Raw genomic sequence first — 16,309 nt, 5'->3', positions numbered from 1 at the left:
CTGCTTTGCACTCAACCCGTACTTTTCGTCGACTTTGTTCTTGTGGAACGCCACCAAGGTGCTGGACAAATCGCGAGAGATGTTTACGCTGGCGAGCAAGCACTTGGAGGAGATATCGCGGAAACTAGCTGATCAAGAGACACCCGACCACACACCAACCGACCAGCACAATTCTACACCCGTCTCGGACCAGATCGCGCGGCACAGAAAGAGCACGACACGCACGCTGGCCGCCAACCCATTCTACCCCATCGATATCTATAATCTGGATCTGCCGGCATCCTACTCGACCAAGTCGATTCAGCGATACTATGACATTGAAGAGACGATCAAGCACGGTGCAGCAGCACAAAAACGGAGAAAACATCTACGTCATCTACCTCAGTTCCTCGTCAACCACTTTCAAGAAGAGGATGATCACGGGTCGTTGAAAAAGCAGATCTTGGCACTCCACAAATCATATTCAAAAAAGTTGTTGGGAATGGATAGATACTATGAAGAATCGAAAAAGGAGCAGTGGAACTACCCAATCATGCCACTCTACAAGGATTTGTTATTCTTGTTGGAAAGAAATCACAAAGAGCTATTGTCAATCCATTTATCGATTTTGGAAAAGGTTTCGAAAAAACGAGCCAAGTATATACTTCCTCTTATCCCAAGTATGAATACGATTGTTGAAGAGAGTGGAAAGATGTTTGGTATTATGAGCAAACAACTGTCAAACTATTACATTCAAAGTGATACAGCCGAGACGGGTGTACTCAATCTTAAAGAGACACTACGACACAGTCAAAGCAACAAACCACAAGAAGTATCGAGAATGGAAATGTCACTAGACTACTCACAATACCAAATACTCGAGTCGTTTGAATGTATTGAAAACATCATTACAACATTCAAGGAACAGTCTGAACAACTATTCACCAAAGACTCTCAAATCTATGGTATCGATTTTGACGAACAAAGAGTAGACTATGAACTTGCAACACTCCATTTCTTCTTTACCGGTATATTTAAATTTGCCAGTGATCAAAAAGTCCTCTCTTCGATCGTCTACCAAATCGCCCTCACCAGAAACGATCAATACCAATGTTTAAAACTCATCCAATGTTATTGGTTTAAATTTATTCGCTATTTATCTATTCATTTCATCAAACGAGATAGAAAACGATACAAAGAGGAAGTACAAGAGGAAAAACATTTTACCTATCCATTCCCACCATTCATCGCCGAGTTACAACCATACACGCTCAAAGAAAAGGCAACCATGATTGGCACCAACTTTTTAAAGAGAATGAAATCAGATTGGAGGTTTTCATTTCGGTTTGCATTGGGTGTCTCTGTACTGTCGGTTGCATACTATGAGATACTTCAACACAGTGACTTTATCCTATTCAGGAATTTGACCTGGCTAGTCATTACCTTTACGTTTGTCATGGGTCCGACGGTTGGCGGCTCCGTCTTTTTCTCTTTACTTCGTATTGTCGGTACATGTTTTGGTGTGGCTATGGCATATGGTGTGGCAGTCCTCTTTACTCGATCGACCAATAATGTTGCCGATGGGTTTATCTTTGCCATCTGCACCTTTTTAATTTATTTCACGATCACTTTGTTTGTACGAGAGAAATCAATCAACAATGTAGTCAATTTCCTTATTCTCACCTATGCCACTATTTCATTTCCCATGTTTGCAACTGGCACACTCACTATCATCACGTCACTCCTTCGTATGTTTCACATTGTTATGGGGTGTCTGTTTATCCTCCTCTTTTCAGTGCTCATCTTTCCCACCTACGAGTACATGATTCTCGAAAAGGACCTACTCCGAAACACCACCCTGGTCACCACCTCTTTTCACAATCTCCTCTTCTTCTCGCTCGACATTGACAACAAACGACAGAAAATAGGTCTGGTACAAATGAAGGCAAAGATTCAAAAAGAGATTAGAGAAATTGGTTACCTCATTACAAAGAGTCAAAACAAACTATTCCATTCCAAATTTGAACTATTCTTTCAACCTCAAAAATATCATCGACTAAAAGATATTCTTCATTTAAATGAAAGATTATTTATTGAACTTGTTAGTTTAGAATATGCTCAATCTTTAATTCCACAGTAAGTAAGAAAGATTAAAAAAAAAAGAAAGAAAATAATAATATTAATATTTATTTCTATTTCTATATTTTTAGTGATGTTATAAAAGAATTAAAGAATCATAATCTTATAAAACAATTAAAATTATTAATTTCAGAAATTGAAGGGTCATCACAAACCATTAAAAGTTTGATGGAATATGATCATCAAACTAGAATGGCATCAGAGGATAATTCAATTGATATGTTGGAAATGGTCGAGATGCAATACCAAATCTATTTCCATCAAAATGCAGGTCAAAGAGATAAAACAAACATTTCACTCTTTCAATTGGAATCATTGGGATCTACAATGCATTCACTCGAATCATTTGTTAAAACATTTAACTTGTTAAGACATTTTATTTGGGTTCATCTTGGTGTTCGAGTTATCAAGAAGTTACCACCAAATCAACAACAACAGCAACAAAGACAAAAAGGCGACAAATCAAAAGAAAAAAAAGGTAAAATCATCACCATTACCGCCAGTGGTCAAACCTAGTGTAATAGATGTATCACCTTGTAGTAGTATATCATCTTTAACTTCATCTCCAGAAACCAATAGTATCACATGCTACTCTTCATCGAATCTATCAGCACTAAAGAGACATTATCGTCCCCATAACCTTTATACTCACCATCATCCATCTTCATTTGAAGATACTACTAGTTGTAATAGTAGTAGTAGTAGCAGCAGCAGTGATGACAATATCAATAGTTTTATCAATGACGATGACAATGACAACGATACTAATAGTCGTAAAAGTAGTCCAAAAGTTGCAGGTGATCCAATCCAATAATTAAATAAATAACAAATTTGAATCCATCCAATCCATCTATCTATCCATATATTGTCTTTTGTTTTGTTATTATTATATTATTACTGTTAATGTTATTTATTATTATTATTATTCGCGTTGTTATTTTAATTGTCAGTCTTTTCAAAAACGACCTTCTTTTGTGCTCTCTTTTCTTTTGATTGAGTGATCTTTTGATCAATATAAGTTTGCATATTATCGATTCTAGAGGTGACTTGACTTTGATCAACTTTGACCTCGTCCATCATTCTATTTAAAATGTTATCAGTGTTTGATCTAAATTGTTGCCATTTCATCTGAGTATGTGTAACTGGTGCTGGTCTACCATCAGCAAAGTGAAAATCTGGTAAATCATGAAGTGGTCCAGCTACAATACAATCAAACATATAATGCGTTAATCATCTATCTATCTATCTCTCTATTGTCTATCTATGTTGTCTTTTGTTGATTGATTCATACCAGCATTGCCACTTCTCTCTTGACCTGTCATTAATCTATAATTTTCACCAGCTCTCAATAGAGATGCTGTATTTCTAACCAATTGTGATCTTCTAACGATAATGTTCATTTTTAATATATATATTTACAAAAAGATGATAGATAGATAGATAAGACAATTAATTGTCTCTATATTTGCTATGAATGATCATTCGTTTTTAAAAAAAAAAATTAATTAAAAAAACTCTTTTTCATTCATTGCATCGCTTCAATAATACAATTATAACTGTAATACCAACAAGTATATTTATAAATATATCATTGGTTAGGAATATTAATTTCGATTTGTTATATATATATATATTACAACACTTGTAACATTTCTGTGTTTTTATTTTTAATATTATTATTATTTGTTTTGATTTTTAATCTTATCTTATTTTGTTTGTTTAAAGTTCATCCTTTTGCTTTGGAGTATCTTCAGTAACCTTTTTATCTTCAGTGGTAAAGGTGGCAGCAGACTCTTCAGCCTTCTTTTCAGCGTTGACATCTGGAAGTGGGGAACCTGGGAATTGACAGGCTTGGTACTTTTCGACGAGTTCATCGAGGTCAAAGTAGTCCTTGAGCTCCTTGATCTTAAAGTCCTTGTCGTACTTGATGGTGACAATACCACGGTTGTAGAGACGACAGTTGTTCTTGGTCATGAAAAGGGTAGCACGTTCAAAGGCAACGTTGTGTCCAACAATCAATGGGGTGCCGGTAATGTAGGATTGGATTTGACTAAAGTTCTCAGTGATGAAACCTTCACATCTCGAAAAGATTCTCTTGTGTCCACCGCTAATAACGTGCTTGCCAGCTGGGTATTCAACGATACCATCCGATGACAAGGTGTCAACCATACGTCTGCAGTTGATTGGGAAACCACTCCAATTGTTCTCCCATACCTTTAATTCTTGACGAATTCTATCTTCAACTGATTGTGTTTCTTTAGTAGTTCTAATAGTATACAAATTAATGAAAGGATGATTAATATAACAATCTATGTTTGTATTGTTAGATGATGGTGGTGGTGGGTGACTTGACCACCAAAGTTCATATATCCAAATATGACAATATTAGATACATACGTCGAGGCAGTTGTGAAAGCAACCAAAAGACATACAATGATTGATAAAAGAATATGGAATCTCATTCTTTGCTACTATTATCTATCTCTATCTCTATTAATATATATATATGTAATGTAAATATAAATATGTTATTAGATTACAAGATTGAATTGAAAGCAAGAACCTTTTTAAAAACTTTTCATCCAGAGCAGATGACGCACCTCAGACAAACCAACTTTCGAATGAACTTTCTTTGACTTTTTACTCTCAAAATCGGATACTTAGGCAATTCTAGACATTCCATACCCAATAACATCACTATGGTTTTTTTTTTCCACAAACTATTATTATACTTACTGTTTGTTGGAGGGTGTAACAAACTCTCTATCATATATATATTTTATAAATCAGCAAACCTATAAGTGAGTATGACTTCTTCTTCACCTACCCTACAATCAGATGTAAAGACACCTGTACTTTTTAAAATAATTCAACAAAAGATTGTATATTATTTATTAGATTGTAAAGTAAGTATGTACGCATAATATTATGGTTTGTTTATTATTGTTAAATAAGTATAATGATCTCATCATTCATTGCTAAAACTAATGGTGATGAATAAATATTTAGGTTGATACAAATAAGAATAAATTATCATATGATTTGGTATGCAGACAATGGCTAGAATGGATTGGAGAGTGGGTGTCTGACACATTTCAATTGTCATTCACCTCTCGGAAAGGTGCACGCATGTGTTTCTCTCAACCTGCACCTCTTGTCGATTGTCTACTCCACTCTGACCTAGGTCCCAAATATTTACATAGTCTTGTGTCAACAGACCACTTTACCGGTTTATATCACAAACCAGATATGGCATCAGGATATGCCCCTTATCCAAAACCACATCGATCAACACTACCTCTTATCACTGTTTGGAAGGCAATCAAACATATTGAATTCGACTCTACCTACCAAAAAGACCTGATTACAATGATGAAATCATCGTCGTCACCGCGAATAATAGAAGCGGCACAATCATTTATAATGTCATTGGAGAGTATTCAAAATCCAATACTTCCTAGACTCATGAGCGATTTGACAGATCTTCTACCAACACTCAATCAACGAGTTGCATTGGGTAAATCACCTATCATTCTACACACAACCTCCTCCATACCCACATCAGAATTAAATGCATTTCAAGAAGTGGTGAATACATTAACCCCATACTTTCAACTTGGATCAATGACGGTAGGATGTACTAGGAAGTTATACCCTTCAAAATCAGACGCATTCACGGCTGTGACCAGTCTAGAAATCACAAAAATCAAGACAGTGGAATTGGTATCATCTTGGTTGACACCACACCTATTCCCATCACTTCAAACACTTGTCATCCACATTCTAGATGATCATGTATTAAAAGCCATTAAAGAAAATGTTCTAAATCAATTCTCCACTATTACAAAATTCGAATATCACTTTTATAATGAAGAAGATTACTAATAAAACTAACAAAAAAGATTACTAATGGTAATGGTTGTATACATATATGTAAAAAATAAATAAAATTCGGATGGGGGGATAGGCGGTTTATCACTTTATTCTTTTGTGATCATTGTTGAGGTAGAGTGATACCATGATGATGATGATGATGATATGTCAAATGATGATCAATATCCATATCCATATCATTGTTATTTTTAAAACTTTGAACCTGTACACTATTTGAATCGATAATATCTACAAGAAATTGATTTTCTAGTTTACCACTACTACTTGTACTTGCAATCTCTGTCGTTATGGTTTCTTGTTGTTTCTTTTCATGTTCTTGTTGTTGTTGAATTAATATTGGAAATAAATTCTTTTTTAAAATATTATTCTCTTCTTCTTCTTTTTGTTTTTCTTTCATTTCCATTTTCTTTTTCCTTTTCCTTTTCCTTTTTTTGTTGTTGTTGTTGTTGTTGTTGTTGTTCTCTTATTGTTTGTTTCCCTTCTTCTTCTTCTTCTTCTTCTTCTTCTTCTTCTTCTTCTTCTTGTATTTGTATTTGATTTGGTGGCATAGGTTTTTCTAACCACATTAAATCATTTTTATCTAGTTTTTTTGCCTTTTCAGAAGGACAGGTTGTTGTTGTTGTAGCCTTTGATGATTTCTTTTTTGTTGTTGGTGAAGCAGCGGTCGGAGAAGGTAAAGAGGATGAAGAGTTGATTGAGTTTATAGGTTGTCGAGAATAAGGATGATAATGAGCAAAATGTTTAAGGTTGGTAATATTTTGATCTTCATCTTCTTTGGTCACTGATTTTCTCTTTTTGTTGTAGAGAGAGGGGGAGACGCCAATGGTTGCCTGTTTGTTTGCAAAGTTTAACCTAGAGGCAGTTGGGAGATGAGTCGCCAGACTAAATGGGGAAAAGGTTGTGGTGGTTGGGGAAAAAAGAGATGAAACGTTGGATGAAGAGGAGGATGGTGAGACGGGCGAAGGTGAGACATAGTAATTATGGTGCGGTGTGACTATAGCTTGATTATAATTGACTGCGATGGGTGATGTATAAATAGATGATGAATTGATAGGTGATGCATAATAATTAATATTTGTACTAGTTGATGTTAATTTTGAGGAGGAAGTAGCGGTGGTGGCTGATGGTGATGATCGTTGTTTAATTCCATTGATCATTGATGATAACCCATTTGTATGTGTCTGTTGGGTTGGTGATAATTGAGGAGGAGGAATAACAAAATTTAAACTTGTATTGGTCTCAAAACTAGATGTATCATCATTCCAAAGATACTTTGGGTTGGGATCAATGTCATTGGAAATGTCCCACCATGCAAATCGGACGTTGACAGTTTCCCGCTCTCTTATAAACGTTCGTTGCCACAACTGAGCAAACATTGATTGATAGATTTGGTTTCCGTCGTCTTGTTCAATGTATCCATCTAAAAACGACTGTCCATTCTCTTTTAAACACAGCAGTATAAACAATTGGGCAATGTGTTTTGCCTCTTTCAAGTGTACGTATCGACCACCCGACAACCCCGCCAACTCTTCATAAAACAATTGTGCATGCTTATTATTTTGACATTGTATACCATAAACTTTAACCCCGATCCTAAAACAAAATAAATAAATGTTATTAGTCAGCTGATATATATATTATGATAGATATTATATTATTTCCCTTATTCTTTTCTTGTTTCATACTTTGATAAAAAATATAATTCATTTCTCCAATAGAAATGTTGATTCGTGTAACTTGGTGGATGAGGGACATCATCACCAAAGATAAAGACTGCTTTCTTGGAGTTTTCAGACCAAGGCAATTCTCTTGATTTTCGTAGTACCAACTCGTAGTTTTCAGGTGCGTCCCCTCCATTGGTGCCACGCACTCGTTCCAACCATTTCATGATTTCCATTCTGTCGTTGGTGAATGAAAGCATTGCAATGGCTCTATTTAGTATGTTGTTGGTGCTGCTTGACTGTTGTTGTTTCTGATTGACATCGTCACAGTAGTCACCATGTACGATAAATGCAATTTTGAGTTGGGGAATCGTTTGAAACAATGATTCGAGTGTTGTCGATGACTTTGATCTAAACTCTTCGAAAAACTTGTACATTCTTCCAGTTGTATCAAACGAACATACACATTCCAAAGGTGTATTACTATCCTTTTCCAATGACAAATGATTTAATTTCTTTAATGATCTTGTTATATCATTGTTAAATGTGTTAAAGTTGATACTGTTATTATTATTATTATTATTATTATTAGACTGTTGTTGATGTTGTTGATAAAAAGCATTTAAAGATGATGATTGAAGTGATGGTGTTGCAGTACTATTACTACTACTTGGTTGATTGTTATAATCAACATCTGTATTATCATCTGTATCAAATATTAAACTATTATTATCATCGTCGTCGTCGTCGTCGTCGTCATCTGAATGATTCAGATGATCTCCATTCTTTGTATTCTGATCAGATGATGATGAAGATAATGATGATGATGCTTTAGCTTTAGCTTTTGCTGTTTTACTACTACTAGTATCACTATACAGCCAAGATAATATAGCCATCTATAGATGAATAAAAACGAATAGAATCTCTCTGAGATTAAATGTTATCTAGAGTATTTAGTTAAATTAATATAATTTGTTCTCAGAGAATAATAATAATAATCATCATCATCATCATGTGATGTTATATAATATACCTTTAAAATATGTACGAGTGAGTGTTTATTTATTTAGTTATTTATTTATTGTATTGTCTGTTCAACAAAAGTGTGTATATAAAAGTGAATGAATGCTATATAAAATATATGCTACTACTGCTAAATGTATGTATGTAGGGTAGGGTGAACAATAAAAGAAAATAATATCCTTTCACCAATCAGCTGCAGCACATTTAAACATGTGATGGATGGATGATGGGTGAGTACTCAGCTTTGATGGATGGCAGTGCTGTTTCACCCAATGAACGAATATTATCTTGCCAAAAATGGAAATGTAACGGTCAAAAATTGTTAGGCGCCTTTTCGCCGTTAAAGTGAAACACCAACTTGAACTTCAAGAACAATCAAATAATTAATCATTCTCGTAATCAATCATTATTATCATAATGAACCAAAGAAAGAGACTCGGCTTGTCTCTTCAACAACTTTGACAGTTACATAATTATTCAAAAAATACAAGGAAAGGGAGGGAACTGTCAAACCTTCACAACCTTTGATTGAAAGTAAATTATAATCATCATAATCATAACCTATCAAGATTGGTTATATATACATATGAGTTTGATTAGTTTGTTGTTGTTGAAGTAGTACAACTAATAATGACATTGATGAGTACTTCTTGACAACGAATGAATTGTCATTATTAATAATTAATTTTTTGTTTTTACTACTTTTGAGAGAATGAGAATGAACTACACTTTCATCATTCCAATACCACCATCAAAGAGGGAGATAGATACTGATATCAGATAGATATATAGATAGATAGATAGATATCATGGGACTCTTTTCAACAGCACTTTCAATTACAGCCGATGCTGCATTTATAACTACTTCATTGGCTGCTGTAAGACACTTTACAGGTTTCTCTGTGTATGTTGATCATGTGAGACTTAGCTATGTTGTTCATTTAATTCATTTATTAACCTATCATCATCATCATCTAACAGACATAGAGTAGCCAACCTAATTAAAAATGATTCAGTAAAGAAGGCAGCTGTCGTTTACTTGAATTCTGGTGAATTCATCTTTGATAAATCATTGGATATCATCAACAACAAGGTTCAATCAAATAACAACAATAACAATAACTCTTTACCACCAAATCAACAAGATAACAATAACAATAATAATAATCAGAATAACAATACTACAACTAATCCATATTCTAAAAAGATTGATATCAAGATTGATTAAATATATGATGATCATCAAAGTATATACTTTGCAACCCCACAAACAACAACTACAACAACAAAAATGATCATATATAATTATTTGTTAATCAGATTCAATTTTTAATATTAAAGAACAATATGTACATAATAACCCTAACCATCATATGATGCATGTCCAATACATGGCAAGTATTTATTTAATTATTATTTAATTATTTAATTATTTAATTTATTTTTTTGTAAGGAGGGATTTTTGAAAATTTAATAAATCATCTCTATCTTTACGAAAGGCAGCTTGACGTTGTCGTTCTGTTTCGACAAGAGGAAGGGATTTGGTAACTGTAAGAGTATAAGGTGCTCTAGTACCTTCTGTTTTGGCAACGAGGTATGACTTGGCAGTTGCATATCTTTCAATGTGCTCTCGAATGACTTTGGTTCCTTTGAGTGAAAACAATGTCTCTGTACCAGAAGCAAGAAAGGTATTGAATTTGATGCAGTTGGCACAACATGGCTGTGGAATGGCAAACATTGAAAAGTTGTAGCTTTGGGGTTGTGGCAATACAGGCAACTTTGTAATAACGTTTTGAATAGCCAACAGACCCTTATTGATAATCACATCGGCAATGGTTGGTATTGTCATGACTTGTGGTGCAGTTGTGCGAAGTTGGTTTAATAGATTAGTTGGGAAATTACGATGAACTCTTTGGACAGTTTCATCGGCACATGCAATATTAATGACATGTTGGCACATGGTTTGAGTCGTGTCAATCTTTTGTAGATGATCTAGAACCGATACTATAAATGTGATGAATGCTGTTTTTTGTTGAGCTGATGGTTCAGCAGGTGCTTTGTAGCTGTAAGAGTAGCCTGTGGGAGTGCAGTATACAGGTGCTTGGCTGCTGATCCAACTAGGAAGTGCTTTGGTGATGGCCAAAGTGACCTCATTCGCACTGACAAGCACACCTGTTTTGCTGGGCCTGTTGCCAGCAGCTTGATACAGTTGATAGATCATTGTCAATCTTTCCAAGGTGACTGGTGTCTGAGAGAATCCAGTTACCCACAGCTTTACCAGTGCCTTGACCGTGCCTTCATTGACGAGTGGCGATCCCTCTACCCAAAGCTTGAATACTTCCATGGTACAGCCGGAACCAATTTTTAGAGCCATGTCCTGCAGCTTTTGTTGCACGTATAGTATCGTCTGCGGTTGTTGTGATTTCAACACGTCATACTTTCTAATAATACCAAACAATGGTTTAAAAGGGGTCAACATATCAGTCACATGCGTGCAAGTGGTAGAGGAGTAGAAATAGTGTTTTCGGGATTGGCACGCACTGCATTGAATAGGTATATTCTTGACCAAAACATCCATCAATCGTGACAACTCGTCTCCAAGTTGTGGTTTAGTTGCACACAAATGATCGATAAATAACATGTTGAATGCAGGATGATTCAATGAGAACCAATCCTTGAGCAACTCTGTCAAGAATACCAAGTCTTGACAATTGGCAACAAAAGTAAAGAGTGGTTTTTTAAAGATGGCCGAGTCAAATGTCATCTTTAATGCCTTGATGAATAATCTAAACATTGGTTTGGATTCTTCTGTCACTGGTATTTCAATAATACCTTCGACTAGATTGGCGAGTAGATCGGGCAGCCCACTCTTTTGTTTTTTTGTGTTCCACGCACTCCAATTACCCAAGATATCGGTCAACTCCTTCATTTTGTTGGCTTGACTATTATCATTTGCAATCGATTCTTTGTACATTTCTCCCACTTGTTCCAATGTCTTTAAATAGAATTTACTTCTTCCTCTTAAATCCCAAATAACAATTGCTGATCTATGATACTATATATAAAAATAAAAATTAATTAAAATAAATTAATATTATGATTATAATTATAATTATTACTATTATTTAGTAGTACATACAAGTCTTTCATATGATCCACCTTCATTTCCAGTTGCTTCTTCTGCTTCGTCTTTAAATGGTTCAGCTCCATCCAAAGCACCATTTGGAAATAATTCCTTGGATGCGTCAAAATCCACATCTTCAAACTATCCTTTACCAACAATGGCTCTAAGATTGGTTAGACTGTATGAAAATTCTCCATCATCATATTCACCACCGCCACCATAATAACTTTCAGAATATGCTCCAGTTCTAAATAAAAATAAATAAAATAAATAAATAAATAAATAAATAAATAAATGATGTATAATTGTATCTCTCTATAGACATACTCTTGAATATGAATAAAACCAAGTGTTATAAGTACATTTGCATCTTTGGCAGATTTGATGAAAAGATTGGCAATTTCTTCATCTTTACCTTTGAGTGATGCAAGTGAAAATGATGCAAGTGAATAGACATGATCAAGTGCATAGACAAGACGTGGAACGTCGGATGTATACCCTGGAGCGATTTCTTAACGTGTTTGACGTGCTCGTTTGTTGTTGTCGTTGATTGGTTCTGCTCGAATTTCATTGTAATGATTGAATACACGACGAAGGGTGGTTGCCATTTTAGTGACTTGAGAGCGACGGATATAAGAGTGGATGAGTGATCCATCCTCATTTCTATTTCTACCACCTCTCATTAAATTGTACACCAAACATACTCTGTTACCACTGACGACTGGTTTAACCTCGTGTCTACAGTCTGCATAGAATGCAACGTGTTTGATCTGTGTCATGGTGTCATTCTCCTATGACAGTGTCGTTGATTTGTCACGATGATCAATTACCAACTCTCCACCTCTATGTTCGCATGGCAGTGATATGACAAGTGTACCAAACATACCATCGGTCTTTTCAGAGTCACGATGTGGTAAGAAGAAACCACCAGTTTCATAGACCAACATTTTGTACAGTTCTGCTGTTCGAACCGCCAAATCTATTATAGTCTCAGTACCCTTTCCATAGGGTGCTCTAGTAGCCTTTTCAACCAATTGTCTGACTTGAACAGGTTGAATGGGGTATGCCAATATACCCTCCATTCCTTCAATCTTGACTCTCGGTAGTGACATTTCTTGTGACAATCCAGAACAATAATAGTCACCTTTTGAGGATGCACCTGCTGATGAAGTATTGATGATTTCTTCCAATTTCTCCAATTGACAGTTATATTCAAACTGATCATCATAATTTTCACATGAATTAAAGAATTCATCACTATCTTCTTCTTCATCTTCTTCCTCTTCTTCATCTTCTTCATCATCGTCATCATCTTCATCTTTATCACTTTCCAATTCATCAACATTTATTACATCTGCCTTGTTGTTTGTGCCGCTAGTAGTGACAGTTGTCGTTGGAGCCACTTCTTCTTCTTCCTCCTCCCCTTTCATTGCTTGATCTTCCTATATATCTGTTGTTGTAGATGTTGTCGATGGTTGTTGTTGTTGTTGAGTACCATCATCGGTGGTTGTTGTATTAGTGGTTTGAGCAACTGTGTTGCTCTCTGACTCCATGAGTAAGATTAGTTATGTGCGTGTGTTTGCAGTCCGCCCATAGCACTTCACCACCCCCAAAAAAAGAAAAGGTGTTTAATTACTTTGTCCAACCGAGGTCGGCGATCATATATGGGGAGAGTAGGTTTTCAAAACATTGTATTCTTTGTTTGTTGTTATTTTTTTTTATTATATCTATGTGATAATATCTAGATACTTTGTATTTATAACCTGGTTCAAATGCTCTCTATTTTTGTTGTTAAACAAAAAAGATATTTTTGTTAACAATGGGTTGCCCGAACCACAAGTGTTGGTCATCTTATCTTATCTTATCTTATCTTTTTAACAACTAATATTAAAAAAGATAAATATAGAGATAAAAGATAAAGACCAAGATAACAAGTTAGGAGGTCAGGTGAACAAATAATAATAATAATAATAATAAGTTATTACTATCATCATGACAAGATCATCATTATCAAGAGACAGAGAATACACTGGGTGTAGGATACTCTTTACTACAATGGTGATAGTAATGTTGTTGATGTTGATGTTGGATGGGTACATTGTAGAGGTCGATGGAGTTGATGTAACGCCCTATATAAACCTTGTATTTTATCCGGCGGTTACTAATTGCTCTGGAACCGTGTACAAGCTGGTGACAGCAACCATTAACCAGTGTATCCCATTGAGTGCTACGTCATCGATGACCTATTTGATGGGCACCTACAAATACAATTATTTCCTCGATGACAAGTGCATTACCTTTGATCACGACAAACAGTTGACCGATGGTTGTAACGACGGTCTTGGTATATACGTACAGACTCTCTCCACTCCTCCTCTTCCAGTTCCACAAATGGCATATTATGAAAAATACTCTTCAGTGTATGTATAGATAGTCTATAATAAATATTAATATTAATATTAATTTCTATTAGGAATTGTCCAACTGGGGATGTAGATGATAGTCCAGTTAGAATATCACATGTATTAAATACATGTTTAACCAATGAAATTACAGAAACATTTACAAAAGTGTCGAGTGTTGCTATGACCAAATTTAACATATCGGGTAGTATGACATATTCGGCTGGATGCAACTTGGCTCAGGTGTTACCCATTTCATATGACTGTTCGGCGTATCCGACGTATGGGTACAATCGAGGGTTCAATGTACCTACACTCGAGTTGAGATACAACTATACCATCGGCTACCAAAAGATAGAGATGAGTCCAATCGTATCGACGTGGGGTAACAACTACCCACTCGACTATCAGATCAAAGCGTACATCTCTGGCGACTCTCCAAAGATATTGGCTTATGGATGTGCAGATGGATGCACATTGGACTATAGCGAGGTATCCCAAACATTTACTCTTAAAATTGAACTGGGTCAACCACACATTGGTTGGGTTTTCGATCCACCATCATCTTCTATCACAATGTATGATAGTATGTATAAATAGTAATTTAATTTAAATATAAAATTTATCTATCATTTAATTAATTAATTTAATTATTTTAATTTTAGATTTAACTTTACCATCAATAACAACGATCCTTGGAAAAGACAATATTACTATTCAATGGGAATGTTTGGGTGGAGTACCTGGAGAGACAGTGTATTCAGTTTATTTTGGTGTGCCGGGTAATCCAGCACTTCAAATGAAAGATTTCACATCCAACACTGCAACATTCTCATCTTTGATTCCATCCACATTGTATGGGATTGTTATAGCTGCCACCAATGGTAATTTCCCAAGTGTTTCTATAGTGACTAACGCCAGGACAAGTGCCGTTCAAATACCCAATCTTTGTACACAAAATTGTGGAGATTTTGGAAAGTGTAATATGACGAGTGGATCTTGTGATTGTGTGACTGGGTATACCGGTCCATTATGTAATATCGTTTTAAACGAGACTATACCAATTGAAAACACAAATGTCACCACATCAACTACCAAACCAACCGTTGTACTCGGTCTAGGCAACAAATCATTCAATTTTGAGTTGTCGGGTATTCGAGAGGTTGACATGGACGGGATGGTCATCAACCAAGCCAATTTCTCAACTCTTCCATGGTCATATAGTACAGCTACCAATATTTCCATTCAACATCCAGTCACCAACCAACTGTACATTCAAAATGAATGGAATTACACCATCTATGAAAACACTACTGCCATTGTACCATTTAAAAATCTATCCATTTCATTTATTCAAATTAAACCAATCGTTGACAACAATAATACAGGTACTACAGGTGCTTCTAGTTTCCCAAGACAATTTGCAGGAATCATGTTGGATATTCCAATTGGAGCCATTAAATATAGTATCGATTTACATAGTTGGGCATTTGATCAACGAGTCAATACATTGGAATTTGTTAGTCTATTCAATACATCGGAATTACAATGCGGGGAGGTATCATTGGATGATACCTTGATTGTTCAAGGACAAAACTTGTCACAGATTAGTATTGGGTCGACTGGTACACGGTATACTGGTAATATTGTCAATAGAGGTATTGTAGATAACATCTTTACAACTATCCGTAGTCGTTTTGATATTGTAGATGGTCAAACCTACTTAATTACTCAAACCCCATATCATAATGATTTTATTCAATTGGATCCTGTAAGTTAAAAGTTAAACAAAAATAATACAAAAATACAATTTATTTATTTTCTATATTCCATTCTAGGATCTATCAGTACTAGTTCAACCAAATTTCAATGGTAAAGATGGATGTAGTCCATCCAATGAATCAAAAACTAGTTGGCAACTTATAGTTGGAGTAGTTGTCGGTGTGGTCGGTGCTGCTATCATTGTAGGCCTTTCCATTTATCTTTTCAAGTCAAGACATCGTATTAGTAGATCCATCAAAATTTCAATGAAACTTCGTAGTTAATACAGCAACAAGAACATATATATAATGTGTCCAATACTTATT

General features: G+C 35.2%; 8 protein-coding genes across 8 annotated transcripts; 4 read left to right on the top strand and 4 right to left on the bottom strand.

Annotated features, from left to right (window-relative positions):
* Positions 1 to 481: 481 nt before the first annotated feature.
* DFA_05028 (uncharacterized protein) lies at positions 482 to 2,932 on the top strand (the record flags this gene model as incomplete). Its single annotated transcript, XM_004360692.1, has 4 exons — positions 482 to 1,727; positions 1,908 to 2,115; positions 2,190 to 2,633; positions 2,659 to 2,932. 4 exons carry the CDS (start codon positions 482 to 484, stop codon positions 2,930 to 2,932), a joined length of 2,172 nt encoding a protein of 723 aa, XP_004360749.1.
* Positions 2,933 to 3,057: 125 nt separating this feature from the next.
* Positions 3,058 to 3,518, bottom strand: DFA_05027 (uncharacterized protein; the record flags this gene model as incomplete). Its single annotated transcript, XM_004360691.1, has 2 exons — positions 3,058 to 3,317; positions 3,410 to 3,518. The coding sequence occupies 2 exons, from the start codon at positions 3,516 to 3,518 to the stop codon at positions 3,058 to 3,060; spliced, it is 369 nt and encodes a 122-aa protein (XP_004360748.1).
* A 319-nt stretch (positions 3,519 to 3,837) lies between these two features.
* Positions 3,838 to 4,580, bottom strand: DFA_05026 (uncharacterized protein; the record flags this gene model as incomplete). The annotated part of the gene is made up of 2 exons (XM_004360690.1): positions 3,838 to 4,384; positions 4,516 to 4,580. 2 exons carry the CDS (start codon positions 4,578 to 4,580, stop codon positions 3,838 to 3,840), a joined length of 612 nt encoding a protein of 203 aa, XP_004360747.1.
* Positions 4,581 to 4,925: 345 nt separating this feature from the next.
* On the top strand, positions 4,926 to 6,003 carry DFA_05025 (uncharacterized protein; the record flags this gene model as incomplete). Its single annotated transcript, XM_004360689.1, has 2 exons — positions 4,926 to 5,024; positions 5,128 to 6,003. 2 exons carry the CDS (start codon positions 4,926 to 4,928, stop codon positions 6,001 to 6,003), a joined length of 975 nt encoding a protein of 324 aa, XP_004360746.1.
* Positions 6,004 to 6,112: 109 nt separating this feature from the next.
* DFA_05024 (uncharacterized protein) lies at positions 6,113 to 9,333 on the bottom strand (the record flags this gene model as incomplete). The annotated part of the gene is made up of 5 exons (XM_004360688.1): positions 6,113 to 6,361; positions 6,606 to 7,257; positions 7,477 to 7,605; positions 7,698 to 8,543; positions 9,281 to 9,333. The coding sequence occupies 5 exons, from the start codon at positions 9,331 to 9,333 to the stop codon at positions 6,113 to 6,115; spliced, it is 1,929 nt and encodes a 642-aa protein (XP_004360745.1).
* Positions 9,334 to 9,505: 172 nt separating this feature from the next.
* DFA_05023 (uncharacterized protein) lies at positions 9,506 to 9,924 on the top strand (the record flags this gene model as incomplete). The annotated part of the gene is made up of 2 exons (XM_004360687.1): positions 9,506 to 9,600; positions 9,678 to 9,924. The coding sequence occupies 2 exons, from the start codon at positions 9,506 to 9,508 to the stop codon at positions 9,922 to 9,924; spliced, it is 342 nt and encodes a 113-aa protein (XP_004360744.1).
* A 210-nt stretch (positions 9,925 to 10,134) lies between these two features.
* Positions 10,135 to 13,919, bottom strand: DFA_05022 (uncharacterized protein; the record flags this gene model as incomplete). Its single annotated transcript, XM_004360686.1, has 8 exons — positions 10,135 to 11,751; positions 11,836 to 11,931; positions 11,977 to 12,067; positions 12,148 to 12,331; positions 12,410 to 12,611; positions 12,651 to 13,262; positions 13,570 to 13,599; positions 13,806 to 13,919. The coding sequence occupies 8 exons, from the start codon at positions 13,917 to 13,919 to the stop codon at positions 10,135 to 10,137; spliced, it is 2,946 nt and encodes a 981-aa protein (XP_004360743.1).
* Positions 13,920 to 14,058: 139 nt separating this feature from the next.
* On the top strand, positions 14,059 to 16,267 carry DFA_05021 (uncharacterized protein; the record flags this gene model as incomplete). Its single annotated transcript, XM_004360685.1, has 6 exons — positions 14,059 to 14,164; positions 14,204 to 14,240; positions 14,294 to 14,808; positions 14,888 to 15,993; positions 16,061 to 16,186; positions 16,214 to 16,267. The coding sequence occupies 6 exons, from the start codon at positions 14,059 to 14,061 to the stop codon at positions 16,265 to 16,267; spliced, it is 1,944 nt and encodes a 647-aa protein (XP_004360742.1).
* Positions 16,268 to 16,309: the final 42 nt, after the last annotated feature.

The sequence above is a fragment of the Cavenderia fasciculata genome, assembly GCF_000203815.1.
Source record: "Cavenderia fasciculata unplaced genomic scaffold Scf_Dfasci-G-o-80e12.f1-5, whole genome shotgun sequence".
NCBI lineage: Eukaryota > Evosea > Eumycetozoa > Acytosteliales > Cavenderiaceae > Cavenderia > Cavenderia fasciculata.
Note: the sequence above shows the minus strand (reverse complement) of the source record. Positions and strands in the feature narration are given on the sequence as shown.